We start from the raw sequence: 26,124 nt of genomic DNA on the forward strand, positions 1-26,124 counted from the left end.
AAGTGAGCACCGCGGCCAGTGGCGCGGCTCTCAAACCTGTTGACTGTGTTGGGGGGGGGGGGGGGGGGGGGGGGGGGGGGGCTGGTGATAAGAGGGGGGAGCCGAGGAAGGCGTTTAATTGAGGGAATTGTGTGTGCTTATCAGTAAGTGTCTGTGAAGCGATGAGTCTGTCCGTGAACTCCGCCCAGATCCGCTCTCAGCCAAATGTCCTCCATGTTATCAGGCGGCTCGGTCAGTTCTGCAACAGGGATCCACAGGTGTTCAGGAGAGGGGTTAGTGGGAGGCAGAGTCATCTTGTTTACATTCCACCAGGAGATTGTGACTAGGAGCGGTCGGTCCAAGACCGCTCTGTCAAGGGCAGATTGTAGAATCAGCAATTGTTTTGAAAACAGGCAGACTCAGTAATTTTCCGTCTGCCTTTCAGTTCTCTGGTTCATCAGCAGCGACTCCAATCAGGCAAATTGTGATCAATTCCGGCCAAGCTGAGCTCCCAGCTTCTCCAAGTTGTTATCCATCTTGTTCAGCCTGCGGTTCTGTTTAGAGAAACGCATCCAGCTTACGGGCCTGATCCCCAAACGTAAAAGTCAGAGCGCTGATCGCTTTGCTTGACCCTTCTGCCACGTCCGGCAGCTTTGAAAGAGCAAAAAAGGCTGCAGACGACTTACGCATTTGTCGATACATCAGGAAACCTCCACCTCCGATCATGAGGATAATCAGGAGAAATCCTGCGATCATGAATCCAAATATGAAGGCATCTTCTACGTCCTCGACGGACATGATCGCCAAGCACAAAGGCTTCCAATTTTTTTATGAATCCATTGTATATCCCGAAAAAAATGTCCCATCGGGGAAAGAGGGCTCCCTTACCCCCTGTCTTCTTGTTGCAAAAATTTGGTCAATTGTGCTGAGAGACCAGTTAATCAATTCCATAATTGTAATTTCGGAGGAGTGAAAAGAAGAGAACTCTGAAGACGAGACAGGACAAAAGCAGTAGCAGGGCAGACAGATAAGGGAGAGGAGCAGAAAAAGCGTCCGCCTTCGTCGAGAGCCGGAAGAAGCCGGAAGACATGTGACTAATGTCAACTTTAGAGCAGAAAAACGAGCTAGCTAGCTGTTTAAGAAAAGAGAATTCGTTGCGAAATTGACTTGGCTATTTCATATTTAACGCTAGTTAGACCTGATGGATAAATTAGTGACAATAACGAAGCCTAAAGCTGGAGATTGTAACGTTCCAGCTCGGCCTAACGTTACTCCCTCCACGTCTGACGAGGCCAAAGTTTCATCAACCATAAACACATGTAGCTAATAACCCAGTCAGGAATTGGTTAATTAGGTGAAATAAGCAGAATAAAACACATCTTAAAGTTATTATAAACCAGGCTTAAAATGTGACACATTTATAAAAAAAAAAAAAGGGAAAAAATAAGAATTCCAAGCGGGGGTCCCTGCTCTGTTTTTCTCTCCTCCAAAAAAAAAGGTTGAAGACTCCTGCTCTAAACTGTAGATCATATTAACTTCAGGAGGACTCACTTCTGCTGGTAGATCTCACACCAGCACCAAAAAAGACTGGACAATGTATCTCCTTTATTTGATGTATTTTTTATTAAAGGAAGCATGCAGAACAAATAAATACAGGTATATACAGTAGAGTTGGTGGGACAGCAGGATGTGGCGGAGCCGCTGCTAGACCACGCCCTTCTGCTCCTCGTGGGAGCGCTGGTGGAAGACGAAGGACACGGCAGCGTCCCAGGAGGACTTGAGCACCACGTCCCTCAGGCCCTTCTTGTCGTAGCAGTGGTTCCACTGAGAGAGGTTGCTGGTGCAATCACAGTCCTCCGGTGGAGGCCGCACCTGCGTGCCGTTCACGCAGCGACGGCAGCGAAACCTGCAAGCACCAGACACCAGACCGTTAACGGAACAGCAGAATCATCCTGGGGGTGTTTTGGTCTTAATGTGAGGAAAATGCCATGTAAGAAGTTTTATAGCAACAAAATATAAGACAATCGTGACCGCATGTCAGTTATTGAGAAAACTGTGCTTAATAATTTGGATGGTAAAAAACACATATCTACAGTCTATAACCTTTTTGCAAAATATTCAATAGAATCAGCATGAGATAGATTAAATGCTTGGAGAACAGACGTACAAGATGAGATAAGTGAGAGGGATTGGGGATTGGCGTGTTTAAAGGCCCAAAATAATTCAATTAACGAGATTTAAATTGCTGCAGTATAAATGGTTAATGAGGGTTTACATAACTCCTGTTAAACTTCACCATTTTCCCCCTAACATTCCAGATGATTGTGTTAAATGTCTGACTGAAAAGGGAACTTTGATTCACTGCTTATGGGAATGCCCTAAGATTCTGGTATTTTGGGAAAAGGTAGTCAAATGTTTATCATTGATGACCAAGTGCAACATTCCTTTGATGCCAACAATCTGCATACTTGGAATATACCCCAAAGACACTAGCAAAACAACAAAGCAATCGAAAATGACGGATTTTGGACTTCTGGAAGAAGAATGATTGCACTACACTGGAAAAATGTTGAACCACCATGGCTTGGATGATGGAAGAAGGAGCTGATGACTTGGACTAGAGAGGTTGACTTATATAGTCAAAGGTAAACAGACAGAGTTTGTAGATATTTGGGACTTATGTCTTTCTTGACCAACAAATGGATATATGTGGAGATGCACATTTTGATGTATAACACACCTGGGTGCACGTTACGGTTCGGGCCGCATTAACTGCCAAAGGAATGGCATAAATTTCGCCAAAATTACACGATTAATTCAAAATGGCCGACTTCCTGTTTGGTTTCGGCCATGTCGCCAAGAGACTTTTCTTTAAGCTGCGACATGATACAGGTGTGTACCGATTTTCGTGCATGTACGTCAAACCGTATTGTGGGGCTTGAGGCACAAAGTTTTCTAGGGGGCGCTGTTGAGCCATTAGGCCACGCCCATTAATGTAAACCATTAAATATCACATTATTCAACAGGCCTGGCTTGAGTGCAAAATTTGGTGACTTTTGGGACACGTTTAGGGGGAAAAAAAGGCCCTCATTTCGTCGGAAAAATAATGAGGAAAAAATTGCTACAGATCAATAGGGCCTTCGTACTGTCAGTGCTCGGGCCCTAAATATTGTTAAAAAAATAAATGATAGGCAACTGCAGCCTCAGGAAGCGAGCTGGAAGAACGCAGGTGCAGAGGCAGAAATGAGCAGTGTTTACTTGTCGTGGGTGTCACTGCTGGTCTCCTCGTTGAGGGTGAAGAGCTCCCGGAGTTCCCCGAGGGAGAAGTGGCGCTCCACGTCCTGCTCCTCGTCCACCACGCAGCTGCTCAGGGCCTTCTTGTGGGCCTGTCTCTGCAGGATCTTCTCCTCGATGGTCCCCGTCTGAAACACACACCCACAGGTTCCTGAAACCTCTTTGAGCAGAGGGGACGGAGGGGTGCGCGGGGCGCGGGGCACTGACCGAGAGCAGCCTGTAGATGTAGCAGGTCTTCTTCTGGCCGTCCCTCCACACCCGGGCCATGGCTTGCTCGTCGTTGGCCGGGTTCCAGTCCGGGTCAAACATCACCAGGCGGTTGGCGCCGATCAGATTCAGGCCACATCCGCCGGCTTTGCTGCTCAGCATGAAGATGAACTCGGGATTCTGGGAAGGAGAACCAATCGTGTGTGCGCAATTAACGTCATTAACTTGTAAATTAGTAAAAGCCACATTTTATTCCCAATAGATATTTAACAAGATGTTGAAACTGACATACTTTGACATTTAATGGAAATGACCAGCATTTGGTAAAATCTTATTTGAGGAATAGTGGTTGTAATCTAGGTTGACGAGGCCCGTGGGACCCCCCTGCACCCCAACATACTAGTCTTCCCTATGATGCTGTTACATTTTTTGAGTATGTTGCTTTTCTTTATGCTGAGGTGTTTTTTTGCACCTTCATATTGTGTTTTTACATTGTATGCAGATGTTTTTTCCCCTCCTCTTTCTTAATGTCATCCTTTCTCAGCTAATGAAAGGGGCAGCGTCCCAGCACCCGTCTACCTAGTTGAACTCTTAAAATGACTCATTTCTGTTCTGATTTGTTCTTTGATTGCAGGTTAAGATCAATAGTCCAATAATCCTTTTAGCTGTCAGGACAACTGCTTCCTGCTTGCTCTAGAACTAAATACCTGGGACACTGATCATCACTGATGACACGACAGATGATGAAGATATGAATAGACAGCGTGGTATTTTATATATGCAGGCTAATTTGTTGACCAGAGGGTTTTCCTGGTGTTCAGAGAAGGAGAAAGTGGGTCTTTACTCTTTTTAGGGATTACTGTACCCCTTTTTATACTGCACCCTTATGGATTACATTTAAGAAGGCCAGCATCCATAAATTACAGGTTGCGTACAACCATTGTCTACGTATTTTGCTTGGAAAACCAAGATGGTCTAGTGCGAGTGAACTCTTTTGTAAAGTACAAGTTATCACTTTTTATGCTCTTTTGAGGCAATTGATGTTCAAACTCATATGTCGACTTAATAGCTCTTGTAATTATTATGATGTTAACCAACCCAGTCCTCAGTGCTGTAAGATACCAGTCTGCTATGTGGAAACACTGGTATGACCGTCTTTTTTTTAAATGTTGTTGTATGTTTGTTTGTCTTTTTTAATGGACCTGAGTCTAAATAAAAAGATTGATTGATTGATTGAATAGATCAATATATTAGTGCATGGAGACTGAAATCTGTCCATATTTTATCTTCCTTCCCAGACATAACAACCAAGCTAAAGTGTGTGTAACATGGTGCTGGTATTTTCCCAGCTCTAGCTGCAGCCGTCACTCACAGATGGACTGTTGAATCTCTCCACGATCTTGGCTCTTTTCTTGATGGACATTGTTCCGTCCAGTCGAACGTACAGGTATCTGAAAAAGAGCAAACGGAGGGACATGGTCCACTTTCAGTCACAAGTCATTGAAATAAAAGACTCAAGCATGAGCCCTGTGCTCCCCTGAAGCACCTTCTAGATCTGCAGAGCTTCTCAAAGAGGTCCAGTGTTTGGGTGTAGTTGGAGACCAGCACCACTTTGTCGCTGGTCGTGGTCTTCGTCATGGCCAGAATGTAGTCCAGGACCAGCATCTTCCCTGGAGCAGAAACGCAGACAAGGATCAAACTTTAAACATTTCACCCGTTTCAGTGTTTCCGGCTGCTGGCTGCAAAGCTTCATCTGACTTTTAGAAGTGGCACAGTCAGCTGACAGCACCTCCATCATGTTCCACCACTCTTCACAAGCGCTTTGTAAAGGCAGTCACTTGGGTTTGTTTAACCAAGGATCTACACTGAGCTTCATGGTGCTTTTCCACTAGTACCTACTCAGCCCGACTCCACTTCTACTTTTCTGTATCTATTCTGCAGAGGTTCTAAGCGGCTGAGTCGGCTGTATCTGACATCATCACTCTACAGGCCACCGATTGGTCGGGGGGTTGGAGTCAGACGTCTGAGTCAGGAGGAGGAAATCAGAGAAAGAGACTCTGACGGATTCTTGTTCATTTTATTCAACCAGCAACGGCAGCAGAAGTCTGTTTCTGATCCAACTCTGAGGTGCAGATGTTCATAAACCTGGTGCTGAGGAGAGAATTAAAAAGGGATCTAGACGGAGATAAGGAACGACCAGATCTACCAGGAGCTCTGTCTCTTCATAGCTGCTCACGGCTCCAGCTGACTTTTCAGCAGCGCACGTTAGACCCCTAGTGGGAAAAGCGCTAAACCGAGGCGAGTCTGGCTGAGTAGGTGCTAGTGGAAAAGCGCCGTACGTTTACCAGTAATCCTGATTTCAGTGTCTCCTGCAGCAGTCTGAAGGATCTCCCCCAGCGTTCTGAAGGGTGTCCTGTAGCAGATCTGAAGAAGCCTCTGACCGAAGACACTCGCTATGTTTTGAAGAGGATGTTCAGGATTCTTCAATTTATGTGGCATCCTCCTTTGCACAGAACAGTCCCCAGAACAGAAGGCAGTAGGCGGAGAGAGTCTGCAAGAGTCCAGTCTCCTCAATGTTCCTCGTTTCAGAACTGCACCTGAACGCTTCAGGAAACTACTGTGGAACTGTGTAGTAACTCTGGAACTGCTGTGAGGAACCGGCTGCAGGAGATACTTCTGACTGGCAGGGGCTGTTTCTGACCAGGATTTGTCCTTTAATTCACTGGTCCCCAACCTTTTCTGAACCAGGACCTGTTTAATGTCTGACAATATTTTCACGGCCCAATCTAAAGGTGTAGCTGATAAAAACTAAATAAAATGACAAGATCGGCATTTAAAACGGTGGTATTTTCGCTATGGTAATAATAATAATAATAATAATAATAATAATAATAATAATAATAATAAAACATATTTTTCGAAAAAATAAAATAATAATGGAAATTGTTTAGTAAGAGTATTTCTATAAATGTGTTTTTATGTTTGTTTTCTCATTAACGGTAAAAGTTTAACGGCAGTAGAAAGTGTGTCTGAGGACTTCCGGTGATGCTGCTGAGCTAGGAAGACGCGTGCTCCGGAGCTCTTAAAGAAAACTCGATTTTAAGTTATAAATAACGCCCGCTGTACCTCGGACTTTATCCAACTGGTGGAATATGGACTTGAGACCTCGAAATAAGATGCAAAGCTCAATTATCAACCACTTTTCTTCTCGGGAAGCTGTTGCATGCGAATCGAGCATTGAGCACAACATGGCTGCAGAAGTGCAAGGTGAAGTGGGAGGAAGCCACGCCATACTACAAGAAATAAAACGCGGTAACGAAGCACTCTCCCAGAAGCTCGACGCCAAAACTGCCGAAATTAATCATTCTATTTCGGGGTTGAAAACGCTGATAGACGGGATGGGCTCACGTATTACGGAGGCGGAGGAGCGGATCAGCTCAGCTGAAGACAAGCTGACTGAGTTGGACTCTCATGTCCTCCGTTTATTGAAGGATAAGGATTTTCTCGTGGACAAAGTGGACCAACTAGAAAATCAAAGCCGGCGTAATAATGTACGCATTGTCAACCTACAGGAGGGCGTAGAGGGAACGGATCTGGTGCGTTTCTTTACAGATTGGATCCCCTCTGTGCTGGGAGAACAGCACTTTCCCGAGCCACTGATTATTGAAAGAGCGCACCGGTCCCCGACGTCCCGCCAGCCAGGAGAGAAACGGCCCAGACCCATTCTCATCCGTCTACTTAAGTACCAGGATCGGGATAAAATCCTCCGAATAGCCGCTAAAATATCCAGAGAAAAAGGTGAGCCGATCACTTTCAATGGAAACGCAGTGATGTTTTTCCCAGATCTGAGCGCAAACCTGGTGAAGCGCAGAAAGGAATACAACCATGTTAAGAAGGAGCTGCATGCAAAGAAGCTCCAATTCACCCTCCTACATCCAGCGATTTTGAGAGTTTTCCTACCCAATGGAGAGAAAAAGTTCTTCAAATCACCCGAAGCAGCGGCATCTTTTCTGCGAGGCTTCCCGGGAGGCGACTAGTCCTGCCCCCTGCTGGTGACTACAGGTGCAGCACCTCAGCTCCTCTAATGCTGAGGAGAAACGATTCCTGCATATCCTTTCTACATACTATATAGTGACTTTTATGTAAGTGCAACGATATCCCCGCCATATCCATTTTTTTTCTATATTTTTATTTGCTTTTTTAATCTTTTTTTTTTTTTTTACACGTTTTTCCTCTAATTTATTTTGGACATTATAGATAAAAAGGGAGCTTATCCAATTATTTTTGAGATTGCACTTTCATTTACTTCTGGTTAAAGCGGGTGTTACAATGTTTACATTTAAGGTTGTTTATGTACGAGTGTTATAAGTTTATATGGGCTACAAAAGAGCTCCAGGCCCAATAAGGTGTCAGTTAGGCATGATAGTTTTAAGGAGCATTCAACGGGGGTCCCAGTTGGGGATTTTGGATGGTGCCGAGTGTTCAGGGGGTCGGTGCTTAAGGAAACGGGGAGGTTTTTATGTTATTTGTTTTTTTGTTGTTGCTTTTTTGTTTGGTTCCACTGAAAGAGAGACATTTTCTTTAGGCTTATTGTTGAGAGGCTACGAGACAAATTACTGTCGAATCTTAAAACTTTTCACATGGATAAAGTGTTGAAATTTGTCAGTTTTAATGTCAATGGTCTCAATGGACCTGTCAAAAGGAAAAGGGTGTTAACATATCTAAAAAAGATCAAAACAGATATAGCCTTTATCCAGGAGACCCATCTTACCACGCAAGAGCACAATAAATTAAAAAGAGGATGGATAGGCCAAGTCTTCTCTTCGTCTTTTAACTCTAAGGCGAGAGGAGTTGCTATTTTAATAAATAAAAACATTCCCATCACTGTTCAGGAAACGATTAGTGATCCATTAGGCCGCTACATCTTAATAAATTGTCTAATTTATTCGGAACAATGGACTTTACTAAACCTTTACGCCCCTAACTATGATGACATTTCTTTTATTCAAGACATTTTTCTTAAAGTATCAGGGGGTTGTGAACATATCCTCATAGGAGGAGATTTTAATTTCTGTTTAGACCCAATTTTGGACAAATCAGCAACTACCACTTCAATGTCTAAGTCAGCTTTAACTACTCTATCATTCATGAAAGACTTAAATCTAACAGATGTTTGGAGGCAAATACACCCCCAAACCATTGACTATTCTTATTATTCAAACCGTCATAACTCACATACTAGAATAGATCTTTTCTTACTGTCAACACAAGTGACTTACAGACCATTAGAGTCTGATTATCTACCGAGGATACTCTCTGATCATTCTCCACTCACTCTATCCATAGTAATGCCTGATAAAATGCCCAACATGTACAGATGGCGTCTGAATCCGACCCTCCTTAAAAACAGTGACTTTTGTAAATTCATCAGGAATCATATCAAACTATTTTGTGAAACAAACTGTCCTTCTTCCCCTAATAGTTTCATACTATGGGACACATTAAAAGCTTATTTAAGAGGACAAATAATCTCATATACAAAAGGGCTTAAAAAATCACATGTTGCAGAAATGGAGGAATTGGAGAAAGAAATTCTTAGGCTGGAAAAAGACTTTCAACAACATAGGGATAAGAAGATATACAGCTTATTGGTCAATAAAAAACTTAAGTATAATACATTATGCACTTATACGGCTGAGAAAAATATTTTGAGAACAAGACAAAGGTACTATGAGCTTGGAGAGAAGACTCATAAAGTCCTATCCTGGCAATTAAAGAAAGAGGAGAGTTCAAAAACAATTAACCAAATTGAAGATGAAAGTGGCTGTATTACACAGAACCCAAAAGAAATAAATGAAGCTTTCAAAAAATTTTATATTAATTTATATAAGTCAGAATCACCAGAAGATTTAACCACTATAGATACATTCTTAAATAATATTGAGTTGCCTAAACTGAATCAGGACGACCAGCGGGTTCTAGAGTCACCATTTACCACCAAAGAAATCGGAGATGCTCTATCTACACTTCAATCTAATAAATCACCAGGGGAGGATGGGTTCCCCCCCGAATTCTACAAAGAGTTTAAGGACTTGCTTATACCTCTTCTTATGGATGTAATTAACCTAGCATCTAAAACACAAAGCCTTCCTGATTCTTTTTCAATGGCTATAATTACAGTGATCCATAAAAAGAACAAAGACCCCTTAAAATGCTCCTCTTTTCGGCCAATTTCACTCTTGAATGCGGATTACAAATTGATTTCTAAAGCTTTAGCAAATAGGTTGAGTAAATTCTTACCCAAATTGATAAACCTAGATCAGGTTGGTTTTATCCAGAAGAGATCCTCTGCCAGTAACATGTGTAGGTTACTTAATATTATTCATATGGCAACCTCGGATGCTGAACCTAGTATAGCTGTTACCCTGGACGCTGAAAAAGCGTTTGATAGGCTTGAGTGGCCATATTTATTCAAGGTTCTATCTAAATTCGGATTCGGCTCTTATTTTATTAATTGGGTCAGAACGCTTTATAGGAAACCACAAGCCAAAATAATCACTAATGGACAAATGTCCACAGCTTTCCCTTTGAGTAGATCGAGCAGACAAGGGTGTCCCTTATCCCCTGGGCTCTTTGTTATAGCTGTCGAACCTCTGGCCGAGACAATCAGACAAGACTCAGAGATAAAGGGTATGAAAGTGGGCCAAACGACACATAAAATTAACCTTATGGCAGATGATATAATTTTGTACTTAACAAATCCATTTGATTCCCTTGCTAAATTAAAAACTGTTTTGCATACATTTGGATCTGTTTCTGGATATAAAGTAAATTACGACAAAAGTGAAATTCTCCCACTCTCAAACTTTGACTATGCTGAACATCAGCAAAGAGTCCCGTTTAAATGGTCTCCAAGTGGGATAAGATACCTTGGAATTATGGTAGATAACAATCTTAAGAATGTGTACAAGCTGAATTACTTACCACTAGCTAGTCGAATAATGGAGGATTTACAGAAATGGATACATTTACCTATAACTTTGATTGGCCGAATAAATTGCATTAAGATGAATATATTACCGAGGCTACAGTACCTCTTTCAGTCTTTACCGACTCCAGTGCCAACCAGTTTCTTTAAAAACCTTAATAAACATATTAGACAATTCATATGGAATGGTAAGACTCCAAGGGTCTCACTAGAAAAACTTACATGGGACTATAAACTGGGGGGTCTTCGACTGCCTAATTTTGAAAAACATTATTTGGCTGCCCAAATGCGACTCGTTTCTTTTCTTTTTGAAAGGGATAATGTCCCACCTTGGGTTTCAATTGGAATGTTTGCTCTTAAAGAAAATATACCTGCAGACTTTATCTATAAATGGACACCTAAAACTATTTCCAGAAGAACTGACAACCCTGTCCTGATTAATATCATCAAGATGTGGCATGAAGTCCGGAAAAATATTGGACTAAAAAATATATTTTCACCCAAAACACCATTGAAGCAGAATGAACTCCGATGTCAGTGGATAATAAGACCCTGGAAATGTGGCACCAGAAGGGGATTCGTCATTTGGAGGACTGCTATGAGGAGGGATCCCTGATGTCTTTTGAGGACCTAAGGAGGAAGTATGATCTGTCCAGCAGAAACTTTTTTTGTTATTTACAGTTAAGATCATTTCTTAAATCTGTTTTGGGATCTGAAATGTCTTTACCCATGCTCAATGATCTGGAAGGACTGCTTCATGAGGGTAATGCACCACGTCTCATCTCAAAAGTGTACTCTCTCTTGATGGAGGATGCTCCAAAACCAGGTTTACATAAATCAAGGCAGAAATGGGAGTTGGACTTGGGTGTGACGATGGGTACAGGGCTCTGGTCTGAATTGTGTCGAAAAAGTCTAACTGCCACTATTAACTCCAGATACAGGCTGACCTATTATAACTTTCTCCATCAGTCCTATCTAACGCCACTGAAATTGCATAAATATAAACCTGAGATATCTAGCCTGTGTTTTAGATGTGGGATAGAAGAGGGCTCATTCCTGCACTGCACTTGGTTATGCACAAAACTAAACACATTCTGGCATGATTTTTCTGACATCATGACAAAACTTCTAGGAGTGCGTCTCCCATTAGATCCTCAAACATGCTTATTAGGAGATACTACAAAAATTGATGCTCAATTAAGAAAGGCTCAAAAGAAGTTTCTCTCACTGGCCTTGTGTGTTGCCAGGAAGTGTATCGCCATCACATGGAAGTCAGACTCCCATCTTTCTATAGGAAGATGGGTTTCAGAAATGAACAGCTGTGTTCCACTTGAAAAAATTACATATACACTCAGGAAAGACTATCAAACGTTTACAGAGATGTGGCAACCCTATTTGGCATATATGGACACATTGTCAGCCTCTATGATGGACGGGTTGTAGATTTATAAGCTTTTTTGCTGTCAGCGCTTACTGTTGTCTATCTAGCCTCTCAACCTCATTTATTTGTTATTTATGTTTTCTCTCTCTCTTTTATTTTTATTTTTTATTTTTTTTTGGGGCGGGTTGGGGAGGGTTTTGAAGTTTTGTGTTTGTGTGTTCATGTATATACCTTGAAAAAATGCTGAAAATAAAATAATCTAAAAAAAAAAAGAAAGTGTGTCTGAAAGACTAAACGAGTGTCGGGAATGCTAAAGTGGAGCCTAACTGACACAAAAAGCACCTGCTGATGAGGATTTGTGCAAATTTTATGCCGTATTTATGTCCAGCTTGAGTTTGGTCGTTCTTGTATTGTGGTTAACGGTAGCTGTTATTACCAAGCGAGCGAGCAGCTGTGTCGGTCTGTATTTACGGTAAATGAAACTTAAATGAATGTAGAAGGACTAACTCTATTTTAATTTTATTAGCTCTCACGGTGTGTTTGCAGTGTATTTACATTCAAGGAATAAAAACATTGTGAACCATCAGTTTGAGAGTCATCCATCATCAGTCAGGGCTACAGAAATCATTTTTTCCTTCTGTGCGGCCCGGTACCGAATGACCCACGGCCCGGGGGTTGGAGACCACTGCTTTAATTCACACATAAAACAAGTTCCTAAAACTGCAACTTCCACATTATTCATATTGCAAAACAGTAAACACCTCGTCTCAAAACGATACACAAAAACTAGTGCATTTATTTGTTACTACAAATATTTAACTGTTACTGTATAAATACTGCAGTGACTAGAGCTTCAGCTTCCATGTAAAAGTGAGATACAAGTCTCCTGTTGCTAACAGTGTTTAGGAGGTCAGACCTGTCCATCAGTCAGGACGACCCATCAAGGACCGGAGCCGGACTCTGAGGACGCCCTACCGGACTCTGAGGACGCCCTACCGCGCCCCCGACGTGTTTCCTTACCAGACAGCTGAGGCTCCACAGCTTTGGTGCAGTAACCAGGGGGAAACAGATCCAGCGCCCCCTCAAAGCCCTCCTCCCCCTCCACACACTTGTCATAGATGAGAGCCGGGTCTGGAAGGAAGGGGAAGCATTTACAGGCTTTTAGCATAGAAGTCTGGACTGTATGGATATAAAATACAGTCATACGCAGAAGTAAACACATTCAGGGTGGAAATACATGAAAATCATCTGATCCTATTGGAATTTAATACAAGACAAGTGCAGCATCAGAGGAACAACTTGACTTCTTTTTTAACAAAACTGACTACGTTTACATGCAGTCAAAGTTCGGGTTATTGTTAATATTCCGGTTACTGAAACATTAAGAATATTCCGTTTACATGGTAATTAATCAATTGGGATATCTGGATCAAACCAGCGACGCACGGAGAACGTGATGACGTCATTTCTGCTTCTTCTTCCTGTATCCAAATTCAAAACAAATGCCACTTCGTGCAACTTTTCTCTCACCTTCTTGTAAATCTTCTATCCTGGTACTTTCTAGCGTCTACAAATGCAGAAATGTTCATGTCCTTCATTACATTTATGAAGTGATTAGTCTCCTCCTGGTCTTGTGTTTCTCCGTGTTTATAAGAACTTCCTGGACTCAAAAGACCAGGATTCCTTGTGAACAGAACATGTGCAGAAAACAGATTCCTGTTCCGTTTGATGGGGATATTCCGTTTGGTGTTTACATGACCAAATATTCGGGTTTTAAAAGGAGTAACCCAGGGGTCATATTCAGGTTATTCAAAGGGGTTATTGGTGTTTACATGGCCGTGCAAATTCAGGTTATTGCCAATATTCGGGTTTTAAAAGGGTTATTGATGCATGGAAACGCAGTCAATGAAACCAAAAATAATTCCAATAAAACCAAGAACCCCCTTGTTGTTTCCATGAGATTTAGGTGCAGCTCTATAAAAGCAGATGTTTGGCCAGGTTGTTGGTCCGGAGCATTCAGCTGTTTTTTAACACAACGCCAAGAGGCAAAGACATCGGCACTGGTCTAAGAGAAGGAATAGTTGCAGCACATAAGAGTTTGTAAGAGTTGAACGCTCTACAGGGAGAAAGATTGCTCACAAGTGGAGAACGTCCAAGACAGCTGTCAATCTTCACAGGGGTGGACAGGACTAAAGGACATTTACTTCATCAAAGACGATGTAAACTACGTTCTTAGTTAGTTCTCCGTTCCAGCATCACCTTCAGGACAACATTAATGGAACGTTGTGTTTCTTTAAAGCCGGGCATACACTGTGCGATATTTTAAATCGTATGAGACTGCCCATCTCACACTGCACGACTAGATTGCGGAGTTCAAAAGTTCAGAGCCCACGATTTATGTTCTCACACTGTACGAGCCGATGCTCTGATGCTCCGTCTGCTCACACTAGACGATCATAATCCTCCCGTCGGACCTCTGTGTACTGGAACTCGAGGCCGGTTTTGGGGCAGAGGTGGGCTGTTCCAACCCAAACGTGCGTCCTGCCCACCTGATCAAAGGTTATGGGATCCTTTATTTTTTTATAATTTTATTTTCATATATATATATATATATATATAAAAAAAATCCCAAAATATCTGTACCGTTTCTGATTGGGTCGGCACTGCGCATCATTTTTAGACACAACAAAGAACGCATACCGCAAAAGTTGTGTCTCGGTGGAAGGACCCGACGTCCCAGCAAAATGAGAAGAGAAAAAAGAGAGTTGTTCCGAACAGCAGACAGAGCACACACTGAAGGCTGATTTATGGTTCCACGTTACACCAACGCAGAGCCTACGGCGCAGGGTACGCGGCGACACGCGCCATACGTGGAAATGGGGTCTTTTTTTGCTATTAAAACATGATTTGTAATGTGAATTTGCAACACTTAAACTGCAAATAATAGTTTTTGACGTGACATCAGAGATTTTCTTGCGACCTCACGATTTGTGATCGGGAGCTCGTCGTGAGGGGTTAATCTTTCGTCGTTACCCCACGTATACTGCACGAGGCACGAGCAACGATTGGGTCAAAATCGGGCCCGATCAAAAAAAAGTCGCACGACTGGAAAATCGTCTCAAAACGAGCCGATAATCGCACAGTGTCTGCCCGGCTTAAAAGGTATCAGTTCATGGAACAATCTGGATACAGAAGCCAAAGAATGCAAATCAAACATTACATTTAAAAGAATAATAAAAGCCAGTTTGATGAAGAAATATCATGATAATTGTTAAGTTAGGCGGGTTTTCTTTTTTTTCCTCTCTCTCTCTTTTTAGCTCCATTGTCATATTTTTTTCTTTGAATCAAAAAAGAATACGATTGTGTTTGACGACAGTTATTTTGTGTTATTTTATGACTTTGTTGTAGTTTTTTTTTAAAATTACGTTTATTGGAAAGTGTTTTTTTTTTAAATTGTGTAATTGTTTTTTGTTTTTCTTGATTATTACATTAATTGAACTCTGATTTCTTAGTAAAAAGGGACAGATAAAATAAGCCTAGTCTTCTTTCTGTTCACTTTCATTCAAGGGAGGAGATTTGTTCTAATTAAATTGAACTGTTTTGTTTTTCTTTTAATGAATGAAATAAAGAATAAAATCAAATCAAACCAAACCTCTTCTGTCATCACGGTATTCCCAGATAAGCTGTGTTCTCCTTGTGTTGTTTTCAGGGTTGACATATATTCCCACACAGTTTCTCAACTATCTTCACCACACTTGTTTCACTTGTGTCATCTCCCGTGTTTTCCGTCAGGTCATGTGTGAGTTATGTGATGATGTGCAGACGGTGCAGATGGGATGCTGAAACACTTACGGTTGCACAGTTTCTTCAGGGATGTGATGGAGGACAGGGAGGACACACTTATTCTGGCCCCTTCCTGCAGGCTCTCCATGGGTTTGGCCTGCCTTAGAAAGCGCTTGTAGAGTTCTGTCTGCAGAGGAGTCAGCCTGCAGGAACCAAACACAAGAACCCATTTACCCAGAACAAAGACTGCATGGACGTCCTGCAGCCACACAGAAGTCTGCTTCAGCCGTTTGTTCTGACGGGGCTTCACCCCCTCTGTACTAACGTTAACCACACATAACATTCTCCAAACTGCTCCACATCACGTGTTTTAATACTACGCCGCTGTTGCATTAACGGGTGCGTCTTTCTGCCAACGCAGAAGTCATCTATGGTGGCGTTGAAGTTCTATGTAACTCTTCGGGACAGTTCTATGTATAATTAGGGGTGTGGAGTTCTGATTGGCGGCCAACGGCTGTTTAGGGCCAGGACATTCAGGTCGTTGAGGCCGCTGTCCTGCACGTCTTAGATGTTTCACACCTGATTCTAATCAACCGTCGTCACCAGCTTCTCATCAAGGTCTGCAGGTTAATTACACAGTCATTTGTATCAGGGTGGGTCGCCGCAGAGAAACGTCTAAAATTACATCTGGAATTGCCCAGCCCTGGTATAGGACATATAGAAAATTTAAAACAACCAGAAATTAAAGAATTAGAGCTTTAGATAATAGAGGGAATGCACATGACGTCACAGATGTAACTTCACAGCGGGTTACGCCCACTGAGTGTCAGAAAGACTGAGTGTCAGAAAGACTGAGTGTCAGAAAGACTGAGTGTCAGAAAGACTGAGTGTCAGAAAGACTGAGTGTCAGAAAGACTGAGTGTCAGAAAGACTGAGTGTCAGCGTAAACTTTCAGTTTGAGCAACTGGAAAACATCTAAAATGGGAAAGAACTGTTGTGGGATCGACTGTACTCATAGATTTAGGAAGAAATCAGAGTTATCGTTTTACAGACTGCTGAAAAATAAGCTTAAGAGAGACAAATGGATCACTGCAATTCACAGAAACAACTGGATTCTGCAGTTTGATGAAGAAAAGAGGCTTTAAAATCCCTCTTCAGAAACCTTTGGAAGACATCAGTTCATGGCTGACGCTGCTAACAAACGTGTTGCATCGCTGCAACATATCTCTTGTATTGTAATGTTGTCTGAGCACCTGTCACACATATCTCCACAAACTTAACTTACTTCAAAAAACATTTGTTAGAACAGTCACAAGGTCAGATTTCCAGGCCCCATCTCTTCCCCCTTTTTTCTAAACTCAAGATTATAAATATTTTTGATTTCAATAAAATGCAAATCTCTATTTTTATTTAGAAAATTCTGTATTTAAGACAATCACTATCACTCTATTTTACAACAGTACTTTTGTATAAAATCCAATATTCACAGCTATCCAACTAGATCAGCATCTCATCTCCATCCACCCCGATGTCGCACCATTAGAGGGAAATAGAATATTAAATACAGAAGGGTCGCCCTGTGGAATAAAATATCTGACCTAATATCTAGCACTCTGTCCCTCCTTGTTTTCAAAAAACAAACCCCTAGCTGAGACGTAAAACAGCTGCTGACCCAGTGACATCAACGTCTGCTTGTAGCTACATGTACATACAAGTACACGGTACACTGTGTATACTATATATCCAGATGCTCTTTGTCTGCTCCTGTTATCATATTTTTTATGTCTATTTTAACTACGGTATTATTTAATTATCTTGTGTTTTTTTACTGTCTGAAGCGTAGAGGGGAGGCCACTCGATAAGCCCTCTCAGGTTTCTGACCTCTCCAGCACATTTTCTTTTTATTTTCTCTAGACTCATTCCATTGTATTTTTTTCTTTTCTTCTTCCAAAAATGTGCAAATAAATAAATGTAAATCTCCAACGTATGTGCAGCTGTGGTGTTGTGTGTTTACCTGCAGCACACCACTTGCTCAATTTTCACAGGAAGATACTTGGACAGGATGTCAGACGTCCTCCTGATCAAACACCTGGAGACGGACACAAACTCAGTGGAAGAGAAGACGCTGAAGGATGCTGATCTTCACAACAGGTATTCTTGAATTGTACAAACAAATCAAAATAAATCCAGCTTGTCCATGAGCTCACCTGTTGACGATGCTGATCAGCTCCTTGAGTTTCTCTTCTCCGGTTTGTCTGTCTTTATCACTGGCATCTGCATCCCTGCCTTTGAGGATGGGAACCTCAAACCTCTTTTTAAATTCCTGGGCTGTGCCTGCCACAAACAAACCAACCAACGGAGGGTGTGAGGGACGGAGACAACCAGCAGTAGAAGTGGTTGTGCACTGCAAAAACTCTAAACCTTTGAATATTTGTCTTATTTCTAGTTAAAATGTCTCATTTTTAATCAAAAAATCTCATTACACTTAAAACAAGAGTCATTACCAGTAAAAATAACTTATTTGACAATTTTTACCTGTTTCAAGTAAGTTTTCACTTAAAATAAGTAGAAAAATCTGTCAGTGGGACAAGATTTATCTTCTCATTACAAGCAAAAAAATCTTGTTCAACTGGCAGATTTTTCTACTTATTTTAAGTAAAAATCTACTTGAAAAAGTTGGAAATTGTTATTTTTTCCAGTGATGAGTCTTGTTTTAAGTGTAATGAGATTTTTTTTTACTAAAAATGAGACATTTTAACTACAAAATAAGACAGATATTCTTGTTAAGATTTGAAGTTTTTGCAGTGCGGTGCTGCTCACCCAGGATTCCTGTGTTAACAAAGTGGACCAGGCTGAAGTATTCCAGCAGGTCGTTCTGGATGGGCGTGCCTGATATGAGCACCCTCCTCTGGGCCTTCATAGCATTCAGGGCCTGGTACGTCTGGTTGTCGGAGTTCTTCAGCCGGTGGCCCTGCAGCACGCACACGTTAACATCTCAAAAAGTCTTAATCTGAGGATCTGAGCAGATCAGGGGACATACCTCGTCACAGATGACGAGTCCCACTTTGCCTTTGTGCAGAACATCGGCGTGCAGTCGGAACGTCTCGTAGGAAATGATCAGGATCGGGGTGGGGGCCCTCAAACCACGCTGGGAGATGAAGTTCACTGGAAATCACAGGAATCACACAGACCGGCTCTCAATCCTTCAGGCTCTCAGCAGATTTGACAAGGGGACATCTCCCTCGACCTTCATCTGAAGAAAAATCTCTAAAAAAGGTCTGAAGCTACGGCAGCGAAAATCACAGGAAACTTAACGAAGGAGCTCAAAGAGAAGAACAGGCATGTTAACCCCTAATAATGATGAACCCAAAAGATCCTAATCTAAGTCACACTAGCGGACAAATGCGTAGATGTTTGAAGAAGATGGGGCCTGTGTTGTAAAAAAATCGATTTTCCAATTCTAAATCGATTCTCATTACCATATTTTCTGGACTATAAGCCGCTACTTTTTTCATAGGTTTTGAACCATGCAGCTTATACGAAGGTGCGGCTATTCTGTAGATTTTTCTTCCACCGTTCGGGGCGCTCTAACCGGAATTAGAATCAAAACTAAGACAAAATAAATGCAAAGAAGTAGAAGCAGATTTCAAACAGATAAATAAATAGTGGTTATTTTCTCTCGGTTCTGTCCCGTTTTAATCAGCAAAGTTGCTGCCGTGTTAAAAGACACTGTTAGGAAAGGATCTATTTAGGTACAAACATGTACATCATTTACAGTTCAAAATCCTTCTGTACATGTAGTAAATATCTAATCTAACAACAGAAATATCTGCGGCTAAATATCTTTTTTTTTTTTTTAAATAGAGCGGATGCGGCTTGTATGCAGGTGCGGCTTAATAGTCCAGAAAAATACGGTAATTCCTAAAAAATTGATTCGTATGTCTACAGATCGATTTAAAAACATTTTTTTTATCATTACCTTACAGATTTTGGTATTTTTTTGTTTAGTCCCAAAAAAGGAATGTTTTGTTGGACACGAGAATAACTTGTGCATGTTTTTGCCTTTAAATATGTTTAAAGGTATGAAAACATTAAAGTTTTCAGTTATAATTGCATAAATTGTCTATATTTCATTATTTTATATACTGTCTGGGAGTTAAATTTGCATAAAATGCTAAAAACCAAATTCTCAAAAATTAAAAACCGAAAAAGACCGAAAATTGAAAAAAATAAAAACAGAATGTGTTAAAAAGTTAACTGATTTCATCCGTCTCTGTTTGCTGTCCTGGATCTGTTTGGTAATTCTGCCCCACGATGTTTCTGAAAGCAGTTCTATCAGCATTCTGGGAGGTGATTGGTCCTTACAGCATCATTAGCTGCAATACCTGCTGTTGAATCTTAATATAATACTAGTATTAATATGTTGCACAAATACAGTCATATAATTCATGCAACAGCTCAAAAACATTTTTAATAACACTAACCCAAATCAATATCGGAATCGAATCAGATCAAATCTTGATAATTGATTCTAAATCTTAAGAATTGGAATCAAATCAATTCTTGGCATTTGAATCGATCCCCAGTCCTGGTTCTGAACAGTTTCTACACACAGTTAGCGTTCTGGCTACTGAACGACACGAGTGAGCATCCGTGTGGATCTTCATGAGCAGAAGTGAAACAGGAAGTACCCAGCTGCTTATCAATCTCAACCTTGGAGCCTCCGTCGATGGCCACCGGCGTGACTCGTCCTCCCAGCCACTTCCCCACCTCGTTGTACCAGTTGCGAACCAGACTGGAGGGCGAGACCACGATGGCCTTGTCGATCTCCGGCGTGGCGTCGGGGCTTTGGCGCAGCAGGGTCCACATGAGGGCGATGCACTGCAGGGTCTTCCCCAGGCCCATCTCGTCCGCCATGATGCAGCCGTGGGACTCGGCGATGCGTCTGCCCGTCACACACTCCCACAGGAACTTCACCCCCTCCACAAACAAACACAGGTACACAACAACAGCTTCAGCGCCCTTTTCTTCTCCCAGGTCACCTGACCTGACTACATTTATCCGGGTGATTGACACCTCTGTGTTGTCTCCAGTCCAATCATCAGATCCTTGTACAGGACTGTTTGAATATTGTGATTTTTTGTAATGCAATTACAAAAACAAAAATGTCATACATTCTGGATTAATTATAAATCAACTAAAATATTGCAAGTCTTTTATTATTTAAATATTTCTGATCATGGCTTACAGCTTAAGAAAACTCAAATATCCTATTTCAAAAAATTAGAATATTCTGGGAATCTTAATCTTAAACTGTAAGCCATAATCAGCAATATTAAAATAATAAAAGGCTTGCAATATTTCAGTTGATTTGTAATGAATCCAGAATGTTTTTTTTTTTAAATTGCATTACAGAAAATAAAGAACTTTATCACAATATTCAAGTTTTCTGAGACAGTCTTGTAGTTTTTAGTTGTCTGTCCATTATACTTTCCCTCTGTAAACGGAGACTATCTGAAATTTCAAAAAGTGTATAAATGACTGATTCATCTCAGATTTGAAGTTCCCAGTATGATTTGTGACGTCAAACAGCAACGCTAAGACCAAATTCAGAGTTGCGTTTGTGTCGTTATTCAGCCGCTAGCTCAGCAAGTTTGTGTCTGATATGCAGCCCTACATTAAAAAAAAACACCAAGTTGTTTTTCTACACATTATGCAAATTAAAGTAATACACTATAAACTTACTTTTTGTTTTTAAATGTTTCATGAGGTCTGTAATTCATAAATGAATGTATATTACCGACTGAGGAAGTGTAATGCCTCAGGTTGAAGCTGTGTGCAAAGCCATGAGTCAACATGAATCCAAGTATCGCTGGATCTTTTGATTCCCTACAGTAGTTTCCTTTTCATCCAGGGTCTCCCCGATTCAGGGTTTTATTTTCTTCATATTTCAGTCAATTTAAGAAAAAAAAATGTAATATTTGCTTTGGTACCTCTCTTTGATGAGGTCTGAGCACCTTTCCTAAAACTGGATCCACGACAACATGGACTGGAACCTTGTCCCTGGACAAAAGGAGGAGAGAGTTTTAATCAAAAACACAGCCTTTCATCATATAACGTATATAAAACACACACATATACACACAGCAAGTCAGCATTGAGGTGTGCAGTAGGTGTAACAAGGGTTTCAGTTGTTAGTGGTACTGCATCAAACCCTGGGCCCTCTCGCTGCTTGTTGCCGTGGTGATGGATAGATTGACAGGCGAGGCAGACAGGAGTCTGTATGGCAGGATCCATTCCCCGAGGGCTGCCGTCCTGCAGACTTTAGATGGTTCCCTGCTCAAACACCCCTGATTGGATCAATAATAATCCCCTGATTTGAGCCCGGTGGGTTGGAGCCGGCTCTAAAACCCTCGAGGACTGGACTGGGACATCTCTGCCCCCGAGAACTACGATGATTGACATTGAGCTGCTGTGAGAGCAGGGACTGGGGACGCAACAGTCCGTCTTTTTCCAATCTCGATACCGATGCAGAGGGTTTGCGTACCGATCGATACCCGATGCCAGTTTGAAGCTACAATTATTAAGTTGTACATCTCACCATGTAGAACAGAAGAAATCAGGCTTCATTTTACCCTTTGTATTCCAAACTAAAGAATCCTTTCTTGAGTCAAAATTTAAGAAATGAACAAAGATATAAATTCAATGAACTGCTATTTATTTTTTACATATAAAGAAATTACTGCTACTGCTAAATTATTACTACTAACATCTCCCATTGGTATTTGACTTTTCTAGATATTATTTATCTGGAAATATCTACAGCCCGAACCCATAATGCACAACTAAATATTTTATTTTGGTATATGGCAGCAGATCAAATTAAAGCTTAATTTGAAAGATGTATTTAAAATTGATATACTACTTTATAGCAGCTATGCTTGTCCAGTTTTTGATATTATGTTTTGCCTTTGTTTATTTTGTCATTTTTTTGTTTGTTTTTTATAGTTATATTATCTTTTTTTTCTGTTTTTCTTATTATTAATTATCAATTGTTTTCATCGAATGCTTAGGTCCGAGGGGAGTTTTTTTTTTTTTTTTTAATTATATTTATTGGGTTTTCAGATTTAACATGACATATTCATTAATGATGATTTACATGTCCACATTCATAGAGAAAAGAAAAGACAAAACCAAGAACTACTGAAAAAATATATAAATGAATAAATAAAAATTCAATAAAATAAAAAATAAAAATAAATAAATAAAAATAAATATAAATAAAAATATAACCCTGCGTTTCCTATAGAGCTGATGTGTTGAATATTACATTTTCTTTATACACTTCCTGATTGGTGACTTTCAAGATATTTAATAAAATGTTCCCATAACTTAAAGAAACTCTGTATTTTCCCCTTGGTGGCGTAGGTTAACTTCTCCATGGTTGCCGAGGTTGGTCCGAGGGGTGGGTTTGGAAGGGGGTGAAAATATGTGTAGTTTGTTTGACATCATTGTGGATGCCACCGTTTATGATAAAAAAAAAGATGAAATATAAATAAAAACATTTGATCACAAAAAAAGAAGAAATGACTGTACCAGCTACAACAGGTGCTGAGGACTGGGTCCTACCGTGTGTGGTGAACCTACTTGTCAGCTTTGATCAGCTCGTGAGCGCTCAGAGCTGGAGGCTCGTAGAGCACCAGAGCGTCTTCTGCGAAGGGATCGTGAAGCGCCTTCCTCACTCCGGCTCGTTTCAGGCCCAGCGCCCTGATTCCCAGAGGTCCTGTGAGCGACGCAAACAACAGAGCGGTGAGGGGCGGCGTTCCCCAACAAACCCACAGCCAACAGCACAGAGCAGCAACACGCACCTGAGTAGTTTGGAAGAGGGACTTTGAAAGGCCTGGAGAGAATACTCCGGATAAACGCCTCCTGTGGAGAAGATTAGTGGCAGGTGATCTGACTGTTTGCAGTGAAAGCGCTGTTGTACTGACAAGAGAAAAGCTGGACAGATGTGGGGCGGCTCACATGTTTGTCAGCATCCACACACGCAGGCCGGATGTTCAGCTGCGTCAGAGGCTTCCTGAAGGGAGAAGTGTGGCTTTCCTTGGTCTCATCACGTTTTCTCCTCTTCTCCTGAGGAAAACAAACCCATTTCCATTCCCCAAAAATCCTTGTTGACACCAGGTAATACAGCAGCACGAGGAGACGACTCGGGTGGAAACTAAAGACAAGTTCTTTTTTATCAGCTATTCAGCTATTGTCAAAGTGTTCTCAGGCCAGCTGAGAAATGCACTGTGTCTGGTGTTTTGTGGGTCTGCCACCTGGTTGGACATGCCTGAAATACCTGAGTCTATGACGAATAAGGATTTTCAACAGGTCAATTTTAAAATAATAAAAAAAAGAATATCTATTGCAGTAGTTCAAACATTAAGAATTTTGTGTACACATAAATTCATATACAAATTTTAAATTAAGTGATTCCAGAGTTTTTTGTCAAGATGAATTGGCACTAGCCTTAAAAAAGGTCATGTGGTGCAACCTTGATTCATATTAAAATAAATGTTCTTAACATCTTGACATCTTTTTTTTTTTACAAGTTTTTTTAATGATATTTCATAAAATGGACGTCATCAGTCAAACTTTGTTTGTATATTATGATGAAAATATAAATACAAATGTGTTCAATCTTACACACTACAAGACATTTCGGAAATCATGCCAGATAGGACAGAAGATTGATTTAAAAAACATTTAGAGTGATTTCGAAAAAAAAATTCAAAACCAGAGTCCTGGTCGGACGGTCGCACCACATGACATTATGACGCTTAAAACAACAACAAAATCCCAAATAACTAGTATTTTTTGTAAAATTCAAGTAATGGTAACAGCAGCAGTAGCAGCTGTTACCGTGGTAACAGCAGCAGTAGTAACACCGCTCCGCTATTTCCCGTTTATTCTGGCCGAAACATGATGACATTATATAATATTATTATATACGAATATTATAATTATATAATAATATTATTATACTTAATAAGTTAATATTATACTTATGACATATAGGTATCACTTAGCAACCAAACACCGCTGCATTGCATTGTGGGAAGTTTCTGCTTAGCTAGTGTCCATCAATCCACACTAATACATTTCTCCAGAATGAGTATGGATAGTACATACTATTGAGTACGTACTAATGTTTCGGACGCACTAAAAAATCTTGCATACTCATTTTGCTACTCATTAGGGTGGAAGTATGTGATTTTGGACGCAGCCACAGTCTGTTAACTCAGGTAAAGCCAAATACATTGGTACATTGAAATATGTAAAAGCTGAACCAAGCCCCGGACGAGGTGCAGCAGGCTGTGGTACTTACGGGTTCAGCGGTCCACTCGTCTCCCTGCTTCCTCTTGGCCACCTGGCTGGGGGCCAGGCTCCTTCTCTGTCACCAGGACCAGGGCCAGAATCAGGGGGGACACAATGACTAGTCACAATACTGAAACTATTTCACATCTGGTTTTTTATTGTGATATTTCTAAAAAGTTTTGGAATGATGTTGAATCTGATTTCTTTGATGCTGCTAAATCTACATACTCTCTTAGCCTCAAAGATGTTATCTGTTATTTGCAGAATATTATGCTCTTAAATACCTGATAAACTTTGTTATCCTATATGCAAAATGTTTTATTCGCAAACAAAAATGTGCAAAATCTTTACCTGAGATTGCTCCTTTTCTCCTGGAACAGAACTCTTTACTTAAATCTCAGATTTGGTTAAATAACAAAAAAAGTAATACCTTATTGAGGCATTATGAAAAGTTTTTTCCTGAAACCCCTGTTTGATTTATTTATTTATTTTCTGTACTCATAATTTATCTATTATTTAGTTATTTATTTGTATTTTTTCTTAAGAAAAGGTTTTTTCCTGAAACCCCTGTTTGATTTATTTATTTATTTTTTGTACTCTCGATTTATGTATCATTTAGTTATTTATTTTTTCTTAAACCATTTTTTGTAATGACTTACTTTTTGAATTTAAATATATATAACTACCCCTGATTTAAATAAAATAATTGATATACTTTTATGTACTGTCAACAATGTGCTGTTTTTTACTGTATACTTGTTGTATGGTATATTTCAATAATAAATACAAATAAAAGTGTGACACAATGAGGAGAAAAGAAGAGAAAATAAGAGAAAACAAGCTTCCACCAACAGGAAAACGTCTGTTAACTCACCATCGTCTAGAGAAGTGTCATGAACCTGCTAATGAGGGTTAAAACCAATAACTGCAACGTTATAAATGTCGCTTTTTTGAAAAAGCTCCGTCCACAACAGTCAGGCTGTGACAAAGGTTCTGTCAGTCAAACATCCCGACACGAAAACGAGAGTCACTTTAGGTTAATTTTAAGAAAGCAATAAACGATTACCGGTACTTGATTTTAACACAACACACTGATATTAACTTCGCGCTAAATGTTTCACAACACTAC

The 26,124-nt window shown here is 40.6% G+C and overlaps 1 protein-coding gene across 1 annotated transcript; it reads right to left on the reverse strand.

Moving 5' to 3' along the window:
* Positions 1 to 1,589: 1,589 nt before the first annotated feature.
* rad54l (RAD54 like) lies at positions 1,590 to 26,109 on the reverse strand. Its single transcript, XM_061736980.1, has 18 exons — positions 25,870 to 26,109; positions 25,006 to 25,071; positions 23,658 to 23,765; positions 23,501 to 23,561; positions 23,280 to 23,415; positions 21,626 to 21,695; positions 20,324 to 20,612; positions 18,673 to 18,797; positions 18,453 to 18,603; positions 17,840 to 17,966; positions 17,647 to 17,721; positions 15,702 to 15,835; positions 12,870 to 12,980; positions 5,027 to 5,150; positions 4,853 to 4,931; positions 3,481 to 3,660; positions 3,238 to 3,401; positions 1,590 to 1,885 (listed from the first exon to the last, which is right to left on the reverse strand). Exons 1-18 carry the CDS (start codon positions 25,870 to 25,872, stop codon positions 1,684 to 1,686), a joined length of 2,205 nt encoding a protein of 734 aa, XP_061592964.1. The 5' UTR covers positions 25,873 to 26,109; the 3' UTR covers positions 1,590 to 1,683.
* Positions 26,110 to 26,124: the final 15 nt, after the last annotated feature.

This window comes from Cololabis saira, chromosome 13, assembly GCF_033807715.1.
Source record: "Cololabis saira isolate AMF1-May2022 chromosome 13, fColSai1.1, whole genome shotgun sequence".
In the NCBI taxonomy this organism is placed as follows: domain Eukaryota; kingdom Metazoa; phylum Chordata; class Actinopteri; order Beloniformes; family Belonidae; genus Cololabis; species Cololabis saira.